The sequence below is a fragment of the Schistocerca americana genome, chromosome 8, assembly GCF_021461395.2.
Source record: "Schistocerca americana isolate TAMUIC-IGC-003095 chromosome 8, iqSchAmer2.1, whole genome shotgun sequence".
Taxonomy (NCBI): Eukaryota; Metazoa; Arthropoda; class Insecta; order Orthoptera; family Acrididae; genus Schistocerca; species Schistocerca americana.
The window spans coordinates 385,644,177-385,656,800 of NC_060126.1; the positions used below are offsets into that span (position 1 = coordinate 385,644,177).

General features: G+C 44.4%; 2 protein-coding genes across 7 annotated transcripts in view; one reads left to right on the forward strand and one right to left on the reverse strand.

The window, feature by feature from the left end:
* The window catches only part of LOC124545060 (cell cycle checkpoint protein RAD1-like), a 59,760-nt gene extending 57,045 nt beyond the window's left edge, over window positions 1-2,715 (reverse strand). For 2 of the 4 annotated variants that reach the window (XM_047123858.1, XM_047123855.1), the window contains exons 1-2: window positions 2,605-2,715; window positions 1,984-2,191 (exon numbers count right to left, since the gene is read on the reverse strand). In XM_047123858.1, coding sequence (XP_046979814.1) covers window positions 1,984-2,010 — 27 coding nt within the window. In that variant the 5' untranslated portion in view covers window positions 2,011-2,191; window positions 2,605-2,715. Of the gene's footprint in view, window positions 1-1,983; window positions 2,192-2,412; window positions 2,518-2,604 lie in introns of those variants that run through there. The other 2 variants (XM_047123857.1, XM_047123856.1) reach the window with 2 other exon arrangements.
* The window catches only part of LOC124545059 (F-box/LRR-repeat protein 15-like), a 73,929-nt gene that overhangs the window by 7,421 nt on the left and 53,884 nt on the right, over window positions 1-12,624 (forward strand). For 2 of the 3 annotated variants that reach the window (XM_047123851.1, XM_047123853.1), the window contains exon 1: window positions 2,902-3,038. The exons of the other annotated variant lie outside the window; for it this stretch is intronic. In XM_047123851.1, coding sequence (XP_046979807.1) covers window positions 2,924-3,038 — 115 coding nt within the window. In that variant the 5' untranslated portion in view covers window positions 2,902-2,923. Of the gene's footprint in view, window positions 1-2,901; window positions 3,039-12,624 lie in introns of those variants that run through there. 3 annotated transcript variants of the gene reach the window in all.

Sequence of the window (12,624 nt, forward strand, 5' to 3'; positions counted from 1 at the left end):
GCATCCTACGCAGTCTGTGCCCAAGGGAATGCATTGGCAGCAATGGAGGCAATGGCATAGGCATCTCTGGTAGTGTAGGTGTAGTTACTCCATCTGTCCTAGCTGCCAGATCATTGTGTTTGCTGAGTATCTTCTTACTTAAACCCAGTGCTGGTTTCTAAGCCTTGCTCAGATTACAGCCAGAGTCCAGGATAATGAGATTGTTCCTGATGTGAATTTCAGTGGCCTCTATAATGATGCTGTGCCAGTATTATGAAGTCTATGCAAAAACCCTGGCATGTTTGTATACCATCGCCTAAGTTTTAGACAAACACTGCTATGCAACTGCTGACTTGTTGGGATACATTAGTCAGGCGTGCCACTAATGTTCTCAGCATTAGCCGTCAATGGTGCACATTGTTTGTCCTACTGGACACATTGGCATGGAATCTGATATACCCCAGCCTTCTGCAAACCAAGGTAATCTTTCATTCTCTCCAGTAATGCCCGTGTTTTATTGGGTGGCAAAAGACTTATTCAGCATGCGTCCAATTTTTCCTGATAGTGCAAGAATGTGTGGTATGAAGGCAGAGGCTACCTCTTACCCTGTGAGTACTTCAGTTTCCAAAGTTTTCTGTGTAGAGGTAAGGTGGAGAAAGTGCCTCATCTGCCATTTTAAGTAAGCATTTTTTCAGAACACAGTTGTGGGGTGTTCCAGTTCCTAGGGCAGACTTTCTGTGTCGTGAGATGGTACATGCCATATTTATTAGTTTTTAGTGCTCCATTCCTCCTCACAGGTTGGTGGCAGACGGCTGCATCCAGATAAAGGTCAGTGTGCATTTTTGTCCAATACCACCTTGGCCCAGGATGCCATCAGTTCTTATTTTGACTATGACATCCAGGAATGATAGTCCTCCTTTTGCTTCGGTCTCCATAGTGAATCTGATGTTGGGATGCAGAGAGTTCATATGCATAAGGAAGTCAAGGATTTTGTCCCTTTCATGGGACCAGATGGCAGATGTGTAATCCACATAACGGAAAATGGAAACGAGTTTCGATCTAGTTGACGTCAGGGCTGCTTCATCGATGTCAGGGCTTCTTCTTGAAAGTGCTCCGTATATAAATTCACAGACAAAAAGAAGAGTGGGCAGCCCATTGGGACTCCCTCTATTTGTTCATAGTATTCTCGATTAAATAGAAAATGTGTGGAGGGCAGGACATGCCTGAAAAGGGCACTGGTCTTCCCATTCTTATTTCTGATTACTGTGCTCCAGTAACTCTCCTAGAGGTACTCAGGTGAATAACAAAATGATGTTAAAGCTCACCAGGCTATCTGAGTCCTTCACCCTGAAATTGTTGAGGCATTTCACTAAATTCACACAGTTATAGATATAATGCTGGCATTTACCCACATAAGGACTTAGTATTTCTGTCAAGAATTTTGCCAGCAAATATGTACAGAAATACTTTGATTAAGAGACGAATACAGTAAGCAGTTTCAGTGGATGTGGTTTGCAGTAGTTACTTGGAGATGATGCGGTGTGTGCAGGAAAGATTAGTGTGGAGAGCTGCATGAAAACAGTCTTGAAATTGGAGACCAAAACAACAACTTAAGTATGCGCGCTCTCTCTCTCTCTCTCTCTCTCTCTCTTCCCCTCCCTCCCCCCTCCCCCCTCCGTCCCTCTCCCCCTCCGCCCTCCCTCCCCCCCCCCCCCCCCCCCACTACCACAAAAGCACAATATTATTACACATTAAGAAATGTTTCAATTCGATGGAGTAGAAGTGATTGTCAAGCAGATATGATTTCAGTTAAGTTTATTATTTATTAAATTCCTTACATCACCAGGTTGGTGGTCAAAGATTTTTATAGCATGTTCCGCTCTGTTTTTTATCTAAGCTCAGTGACAGTACATTTGCAGAGAACCAGTTGTAAATTTTCCAGAAAATTTGGTTTGTGTTTTAAAGTGTTGAACTTTATCTGTTAGGCTTGACTGTAATACTTACGTAGCAAAGAAAATTATTTCTTCTCATTTCATATATGATTGCAAACCATAAAAGTGGACCCTCTATTGATCCCTGAGGTTCATCTGGTCTAGGTATTCCCTATCGTTGTGCACCTTTCCTTGGTTCCCAAACGTGACACTGTATGTTGTAACAAGAAGAATGAAAAAACCTCTGATACCGCAATATTTGAGCTTCTTTGGGGAGGTTCCTGTAAATGCAGAAGCAAATACTTTTGACAAGACACAAAAAATGCCAGTTAGCAATATTTTGACATTTAAATTTTTTACTACTACTCTAATTGCACAGTAGGCCTGCTTTGAGTGGCCATTAAACATTAGATTTCGTAACATAAAGTAATGAGAATAATTTTTACAGTCAGTTTGCTTTGCCGGCAGAACTATATGTAAACCCCAAGAAACAAAGACTAACAGTTTAATACTGTTGAAGGTATCCCACGTAAAGGGGGGGAGCGATCTTAACTCCATGAGCTGGCGCACAGGTAAATACATTGATGCTTTCCCTTTGTAGCCAAGTAAGATCTCGCATTTGGGCCATTCTGTCATGCATTTTCTGTTTCTTGATTCACATACTAACACATCAAACCGCCACACTCTTACGAACCTTGCCACTGCGTATTCTTGAAATCGGCTGTACTATAGCGCGCACACCCCTAGCGACCTTGCTCTTGATGTGACGTCGAAATACTTACCAAAACAAGAAAAACAAAAGGATTTTATGTTCAGTAGTGTTTACAAACGTTAAAAAATGTGGCAGAATATGAAACACACACACACACACACACACACACACACACACACACACGTAAAACCAATATGTCAGCGTATTTGAGAAGCAACAGGGTCTATTGAATGGATGAAAGCATCGCTAGGCAAACTAGTTTTAACTTATCTGTCTAACGCTTTGACGTTAATGAATAAACATGAATTTGTTGCGTAAGAACCAGAATGACTCGCAATGCGTGCTACCTAGTAGAGGGAATGAAAAGCTGCTGGTGCCAAACAGGTTGATTTGTAATTATACGAAAAGGACTGCCGGTGAGAGAACATTTACCTACTGTTACTAAACAGTTGTTACTGCGAAAGTACAAATGATGGTTGAAAATGGTACTAAAGTAGTCAGAGTTTTGTTTAACATTTTTTCCTTTATTGTTTGATATGAAGTACGTGGTTTCAATCTTCCAAGATCTGAGTTTGCGTTGGATTTTTCCGGTTGTTCATTGGTTCAGCGTCTCATCTAATGCCCTTTTAATGGTCGTCGTCGGCGGGTGTAAACGAGGATCTGAAGATAGCGATAAGCCTTATTTTGCGGTCTAGTCCAACTTGGTTTCCGGCTCAGAGGAAACTTCTACAATGCACGTAGCGAAGCTACTATTCTCCGTGGGAAAAATCAATGTTCTACATCAGAACTTTAATGTTGTATATACATTCCTCCTTGTCCTAACACGGAAATTACTAGCGAACAATATATCTTTGAAGAATTGGAACTCGTGTTTAGAGACTGCTAATATGTACACATTGTTGCTCTTTGGTTTTCGTTTCGAATAATTATTACAGCTCCGCGAAAAAGCAAATATTGTTATAATATTGTTTTAATTTGATACTGCCTCAAAGATGCAGATGTAGAAAGTGGTCGCAACGGGAGAGAACCTTTTTTATTTATTTTTTTTTTTTTAAGTAAATGCGGATACCCGGACGTTAATATTTTTCGTAAAATTTAACTAATGTGTTGGTAGAAGGGATTCAATTAACACAATAAACAATTTCAAGCTATTGTCAAAAGAATTATTAGGAGCGTAACGATGTTGAATAACGTTTCAAAAGCAAATGTTTTTGTTGATCTGTCGAGAATTTTATTAAAAGGCATACATTTTATAGTATACTAATCAGAGCCAAGCTAATTTATTGTTGATGGAACTCTTGCTTGGTCCAAACAGACAGCTTAGCTGCTGAACCTATAAACACTGATGTTACACATTTCCACACCAACAATAGCCCTCAAAAGTTGAAATATATGATATTACATCAAATGGAATTCATTCTGAAGATTTATTTGATGCCCAATATATATCAAACTAAAACTGAATCAACATATTGAAATATGAAATGACATGAAAAAGAATTGATCAGGAAACCTGCACTCCGTAGTGTGTGCTAAATCTGTACCAATAAATAGGTTGTACAATGCAATATAAACGCATGGACAGAAGGAAACATTGCGTACAAGGATGATACACAAAGACAGTGTCATTCTTATATTACTGTAGTTACTTCTCAGTAACAATCCAAATAGAACTCTTTGCTTGTTTTCAGATAGTTACGCATGACTGGCCAGTAGCTATACAGTGCCCATATGGGCACAGATTGAAAGATGGAAACCACATACGCTGATGTTTATCAACAATTTGTATATGGCATGAAGTGTGTCATTTCTTCCCAAAATGTGTCAGATTCACTCAGTGCTACATAACATGCTTGAATGATGTAACCCACACAGCTTGACTTTCATATGTAATCTTTACATTTGTACATGACATAATGCACATCCTTTCTTCCAAAAATGAGTCAGTTTCACTGAGGGACACTTATATCTACATCTATGTAATATATGGGCTATACGCCGCAAGCCACCATATTGTGCATGGTGGAGCACACCTGTGCCACTAGTAGTCATTCCCTTTCCTGTTCCAGTTGAAAATAAAGCAAAGGAAAAACAACTCTCCATATGCCTCTCTACAAGCTCTAATTTCTCTTGTCCTGCTTTCACAGTCCTTAAGCAAAATATACATTTGTGACAATAGAATTGTTCCACATTCAGCCAGATCTCTAAATTTTCTCAATAGAATTTCCCATTTGAGTTCACATAGCATCTCCTAATACTTGTCAATCGAACTCACTGCTAACAAATCTAGCAAACTGCTCTAAATTGTTTCATGTGTTTCTTTTATCTGGCTTAGTGGGAATCTCAACCCCTTGAGCAATACTCAAGAGTGAGTCATGCCAGTGTTCTGTACGGGGTCCCCTTTTAGATGGACTACACTTTCCTAAAATTCTTCCAATAAACCGAAGTCAAACATTTGCCTTCTCTACTACCGACCTTACGCGCTTGTTCCATTTCATATCATTCTGCATCTTTACACCTAATATTTAGTCAGTGTGACTGTGTCAAGCAGCACACCACTAATACCATCTTTCACCATTACAGTATTGTGTATCCTATTCCTGCATCACTTACATTTTTCTACATTTAGAACAAGCTGGCATTCATCACAACAAATATAAATTCTGTTTAAGACATACTGTATTATCCAATTTCAATAACAACACTTTCTCATACACTAGAGTGTCATCAGTAAACATTTGCAAATTGCTGCTCACCCTCCCCATCGGATCACTTAAGTATATAATAAGAACAATCCTATCACACTTCCCTGGGTCACTCGTGATAATACCCTCGAATCTGATGAACACTTGCCATCCTGGCAACATACTGGGTTCTATTATGTAAGTGGTCTTTGAGCTACACACTTGTCTGAAATCCTTCATTAATAGTCTACCTGGAGAATCTGTCTGTTACACTTCTTCACGGTTCGAAGGTATCTCACAAGAGAAGGACAAGATGAATTTCGCTTTATAAATCTGTGCTGATTTGTGGACAAAAGCTTTTTTACATATGTACTCCATTGATGTGTGGATGAAGGTATGGCTATTGTTTGCTTAACAGTGCTTTGGAAAATGACTGTTGGTAAGCCCTGTGCTTTAATTTCTCTAATTTTCTCATCATGGTCATTTTTGTGATATGTATATGGAAGGAATTAATATGTTGATTGACTTTTCTTGGATTGTATGCTCTTGGATTTTCTCTGTAGAGACCTCTTTGTGACCACAACACCTCTGTTGTAATTTCTACCAGTGACACACTCACTCACTGAACAAACTTTCCCCCCCTGTGTATCCGGGGATTGGAATAGGCCCAAGGTATTCCTGCCTGTTGTAAGAGGTGACTAAAAGGAGTCTCACATGTTCAGGCCTTTATGTGATGGTCCCCTGTCGGGTTTGTCCTCCATCTTTCTAAATTTTCCTGCAGAGCGAGCCGATTGGGGAAGGGCACCTTACACGGCTCATCATGTCAATCGTGCATTGAGATCTGTAGCCCACTTTCTCGTTGTCGCATTTCAGTCCCGCTCATTCTCCATCTGTTGGGCGAGGACGCATTCCTGGGCGCATTTTCCACCATGTAGTATGCAGTGTCACTTTCTGTGCCGATGATGACCATGGAATTCTTTGCACCTCATATCCAGCATGGTAGCCAGTCCGTTGTGGTGTGGCTGCCATGAGCCCTGTTGGTTGTAGCCCCCTGACAACACAGGGATTGCTCTGCTGATGCCTGCACCGTTAACTTACCACATATGCCATGGAGTAGATGCCCATCTCCCTGGGGCATCGGGACTCCCGGCAATGGCCATCCTGCCAGGTGGCCCTCGCTGAGTCTGGGTGGCACCTGTAGGGAGGGTCCCTGGTCAGAGTGGGTGGCATCAGGGTGGACGGCACAACATGAAGTCTCTAAGCGGGCAAAGTCTAATTTCAGTGCTAAGAAATATGACCCCAAATCGTTCCCCTCCCTGGCAACACCATAGGAGGAATGCCAGGCTAAGGATGGCAGTGCAACATATTCACCCCGGTACCTCATATGTATGAGAGTTGATGGGGAATCTTTCATGTCCATGAAGCCTCAGTTTTTTGTGGAGCATTTGGAGGACAAGTTTTGGAAGGTGGAGGGCTTGTCCAAAATGCGCTCTGGGTCAGTCTTGATAAAAACAGCATCCTCTGCCCAGTCATGGGCATTAGTCGCTTGTGACAAGTTGGGGGGATGTTTCTGTTACCATCACACCCCATAAGAGCTTAAATATGGTCCAGGGTATTATATTCCACAGGGACTTTCTTTTGCAGTCTGACGACGAGCTGCACGCCAATTTAGAGGAGTGGCAAGGTGTTCATTTCATCCGGCTTGTCCATCGGGGTCTGAGGGATAATCAGGTTGCTACCGGTGTCTTCATCGCCTTCGAGGGTGCCACATTGCCTGAGAAGGTCAAGGTGATGGTTTGCCACTGTGACGTCAAGCCATATATCCCCCCCCCCCCCCCCTCGCTCCCCTCCTCCCTATGCTGTGCTTTAAGTGCTGGAAGTTCGGCCATATGTCTTCCCGCTGTACTTCCAGCATCACATGTTGAGATTGTGGACGTCCATCACATCCCAGTACTCCGTGTGCCCCACCTCCCATCTGTGTCACCTGCGAAGAGCATCATTCACCTTGCTCACCAGGCTGTGAGATTTTACAGAAAGAGAGGAAAATCGTGGAATATAAGGCCCTGGACTGACTGACCTACACTGAGGCTGAGAGGAGATTTGAGGGTCTACATCCTGTGGCTATGACCTCCTCTTACGCTACCGCTATGAGAACAGTTGTCACCCCATCAGTTCCTTGCATTCCTGTTGCCTCTCAGAACCAGAAGACTACACATGCCCCCTTGACGGTGGGGGGCACTTCCCTGCTGTTGCTCCTGCACCACCTACTTTAGGAGCAACACCCCCTCAATCATCAGGGATATTAGTCCCCACTCCTGAGCCACAGAAGTGTAAGTCTTCTTCAGTTCCTCTCGCTAGGAAGGGGTCTCTTGGGTCACTCCCTTCCCAGGTTCCTGCTAGTGGGAAAGATGACACCTGCCAGTGGCTGAAGATCCCAAAAAAGCAGCTGGTCATAGGGCTTCACACTCATCCTCAGTCCCAGAGACTGAATTAGTGAAGTCCTCCCAGCCAGGGAAACCCAAGGAGCAGCGAGAGAAATCCAAAAACAAGGTCTCCAAGACCAAGGGAATTGCGGTGGCACCCACACCACTGCTACCTACCAACTCTGAGTCTGCAGATGTGGTGGAGTTCCTGGTGTCTGCTGAGGACCTGGATCTCACTGGACCCTGACACAATGGATATAGACTGCTCAGGCAAAAGGTCGGTGGCAGCAGATGACCCTAGGGCATAAACTGCCTCATTCAATGTTCCATGCCTTCCCAGTCTCACGATGACATCATCCTCCAGTGGAATTGCAGCGGCTTTTTTCCACTGCCTGGCTGAGCTAAGGCAACTGTTAAGCTTTACACCTGCTTTCTGCATTGCCCTCCAGGACACCTGATTCCCGGCAATGTGGACCCCTGCCCTCTGTGGCTATAAGGGATATTACAGGAACCATTGTGACTATAATCGAGTGTCAGGTGGAGTTTACGTTTATGTCCTAAACTCAGTCTGTAGTGAACCTGTGCCCCTTCAAACCCCTCTTGAAGCTGTGGCTGTCAGAAAAGGATGACACAGGAAATAACTATTTGCAATATATATCTTCCTCCAGATGGTGCAGTATCCCTGAATGTATTAACTGCACTGATTGATCAACTCCCTAAACCTTTCCTACTTTTGGGAGATTTTAACGCCCACAACCCCTTGTGTGGTGGCACCCTGCTTACTGGCCGAGCCAGAGATGTCTAAGTTTGACCTCTGCGTCTTAAATACTGGGGCCGACACACATTTCAGAGTGGCTCATGGTAGCCACTTGACTATTGATTTATCAATTTGCAGCTGAGGACTTTTCTTATCTATCCACTGGAGAGCACATAATGACCTGTGTGGTAGTGACCACTTCCCCATCTTCCTGTCACTGTCCTGGCATCTGGCCCACAGACACCTGCTCAGATGGGCTGTAAACATGGCAGACTGGGAAACTTTCACCTCTGCTGTCACTGTTGAATGTCCCCCACACGGTAACATCGATGTGATGGTTGAGCAGGTGACTACAACAATCGTTTCTGTGGCAGAAAACACAATCTCTCGCTCTTTAGGGTGCCCCCGGCGAAAGGCAGTGCTTTTAGTGGTTGTCGGAAGTCACTGAAGCAATTAAGGAATGTTGGTGAGCTCTACAGCGGCATAAGCGACACCTTTCCCTGGAGCGCCTCATAGCCTTTAAATGGCTTTGCACCCATGTTCACCAACTTATCAGACAACGGAAGCAGGAGTGTTGGCAGAGATATGTCTCGACCATTGGGTGCCATACGTCACCTTTTCAAGTCTGAGCAAAGATCAAATGTGTTTTTGGGTACCAGACCCCAACAGGTGTTCCCAGTGGTAACATAAATCGTGTGTTATCTACCGACGCAAACGTGATTGCCGAGAACTTTGCGGCGAATGGAAAGGAAAGTCCTCTCATTCACTATATGCCACAGTGAATCCTATAACGCCCCATTTACAGAGTGGGTGCTCCTCAGTGCCCTTGCACATTGCCCCGACACAGCTCCTGGGCCAGATCAGATCCACAGTCAGATGATTAAACATCTCTCATCTGACTACTAGTGACATCTCCTCGTAATCTTCAACTGGCTCTGGTGCGATGGTGTCTTTCCATCGCAGTGGTGGGAGAGCACCATCATTCTGCTGCTCAAACTCAGTAAAAACCTGCTTGATGTGGATAGCTATTGGCCCATCAGCCTCACCAACGTTCTTTGTAAGCTGCTGGAACGTATGGTGTGTCAGCTGTTGGGTTGGGTCCTGGAGTCATGTGGGCTACTGGCTCCATGTCAGGGTGGCTTCCACCATGGTTGCTCTACCACTGATAATCGTCCCTCAAGTCTGCCATATGAACAGCCTTTTCCAGATGCCAACACCTGGTTGCTGTCTTTTTTTGATTTATGAAAAGTGTGTGACACCACCTGGCGACATCATATCCTTTCCATATTATACGAGTGGGGTCTCCGAGAGCCACTCCCGATTTTCATCCAACATTTCCTGTCGCTTTGTACTTTCCGTGTCCAAGTTGGTTCCTCCCATTGTTCCCCCCATATCCAGGAGAATGGGTTCCCACAGGACTCGGTATTGAGTATCTCTCTATTTTTAGTGGCCATTAACAGTCTAGGGGCAGCTGTAGGGCTGTCCATCTCACCTTCTCTGTATCCAGACAACTTCTGCATTTCATACTGATCCACCAGTAGTGGTGTAGCTGAGCGGCGCCTACAGGGAGCCATCCACAAAGCGCAGTCATGGGATCTAGCCCACGGTTTCAAGTTTTTGGCCACAAAGTCCTTTGTTGTGCACTTCTGTCGATGTCATACCGTTCATCCAGAACCAGAGCTTTACCTTAATGATGATCCACTGACTGTAGTGGTGACACATCGGTTCTTAGGACTGGTTTTCGATGCCCGATTGACTTGGCTTCCTCACCTTCGTCAGCTTAAGCGGAAGTGCTGGCACCACCTCAATGCCCTCCGCTGCCTGAGCATCGCCAACTGGGTTGCAGGTCGCTCTACTCTGCTGCAGCTCTACAGAGCCTTTGTTCAATCCTGCTTTGACTATGGGAGTCCGGTGTATGATTCGGCCGCATCCTCAGTGTTGCGCTTATTTGACCCAGTGCACCACTGTGGACTTTGCTTAGCGACAGGAGCTTTTAGGACGAGTCCAGTGACCAGCGTCGTTATGGAGGCCAGAGGCCCCCCATTGTGGGTTAGGTGTGCACAACTGCTGGCCAGTTACGTTGCACACATTCGTAGTTCTCCTGCGCATCCGAATAGCCGTCTCCTTTTCCCATCCATGGCGGTTCATCTCCCGCATTGGCAGGCCAGGTCAGGGCTTCCAATTGCAGTTCGTGTCCAATCCCTTCTTTCCGAACTGGAGTCCTTGGCTTTACCACCTATACTTGAAGTCCATTCACATACACCTCCATGGTGTACACCTAGGCCACGGCTTTGCCTGGACCTTTCACGTGGCCCTAAGGACTCAGTTAACCCGCTGCCACTTCCTCTCTTTTCTTGACATGTACCGAGGCCACAAAGTGGTTTCCACCGACGGCTCAATGGCTGATGGTCACGTCGGCTTCACGTATGTCTATGGAGGACATATTGAGCAGCATTCCTTGCTCGATAGCTGCAGATTTTCACTGCTGAGCTGGTGGCTATATCTCATCCTCTTGAGCACATCTGTTCATGCCCTGGGGAGTTGTTTCTTCTGTGTACTGACTCCTTGAGCGGCCTACAAGCTATTGATCAGGGCTACCCTCATCATCCTTTGGTAGCGACCATCCAGGAGTCCATCTATGCCCTGGAATAGTCCGGTTGTTCAGTGGTGTTTGTCTGGAACCCAGGTCATGTCGGAATCCCAGGCAACGAACTTGCCGACAGGCTGGCCAAACAGGCTACGCAGAAACTGCTTATGGAGATCGGCTTCTCTGTAACTGACCTGCATTCAGTACTACACCACAAGGTTTTGTGGTTTTGGGAGATGGAATGGCTTAGCCTCAGCATGCACAACAAACTGCATGCCATTAAGCAGATTAAGAATGTGTAACAGTCCTCCATGCGGGCTCTCGCAGGGACTCTGTGGTTCTCTGCCGACTCGGCATTGGCTACACTTGGGTGACACACGGCTACCTCCTGCACCGTGATGACCCACCTTAGTGTTGGTGCAGTGCCTGGCTGACAGTGGCCCATATCTTGGTGACTGTCCTCCTTTGGCTGCCCTGCGATGGACTCTTCAGTTACTGGACTCGTTGCCATTAATTTTAGCTGACAACGCTTCATCGGCTAATTTAGTTTTACGTTTTGTACGTGATGGTGGGTTTTATCATTCTACATAAGTTTCAGCACATGTCCTTCGTCCCCTTGTGCTCTCCACTCTAATGCTTTTAGGATGGATGTTTTAATGTGTCACCAAGTGGCTGGCTTTTCCTTTTTATTCTCGTGTTCGTCCAGCCACGGTCATCTGCTCTCTTGTTTTTACCCCTGTTTCTTGCTTCTTTCTGTGGCTTTCTTTTAGTGTTGCATCCATAGTAGTGCTGGTTATGCTTCTGTTGTTCTTCTGGTTCTTCCTTTTTCCCATTATTGTGCTGTATGTCTCCTTACTTTTCTTCTTTCCCTTGTGCAATTATTTTACTGGGAACAAGGGACCAATAACCTCATAGTTTGGTCCCTTCCCCTCCCTCTTTTAAACCAAACAACTCAACAAACTTTTGATGAAATTTATGTTCTTTCATGGATCTTCTTTATCTTCTATACTAATGCTACTTGGTAGGATTCCAGACTGATGTAAAAATACTCAAGACTTAGTCAAACAATGGTTTTGATAGCTACATCTGTTATAAGTGAATTAGGGAAAGGAGATAGTGGAGTTGATGTGACTCAGACAGACTCAACAAAAAGACTGCTAAACAAGTAAGCTTTCAGCCAAAAGGTCTTCTTCTGAAGTAGACAACACACATACATGACCACTATCTCTGGGGCTGCCGAAAGATTTCTTGTTTAGGAGTCTTCTTTTTTTTTTACTCAACAGTAGCAATCTATCCTTCTCATAATATTTTCATATTCCATCCTGGATTTTTCCATTGTTTAATAAGAGAATTATGTTTCCTTTGTATTCTTCTAGTGAGTCTCAGTCTGGTATCTCCTTTTCCTGCGACTAGTTTTGTATAAGTGCTCCAATTTGTATCACTGGTTGCGTACTCCCTTTGTTTTTGCATTCAACTGCTGACCTTTTTCAGAATTAATAATTATGTAATGGAAGTACAAAATACATAAAACAGCCCATTTATACAAATATT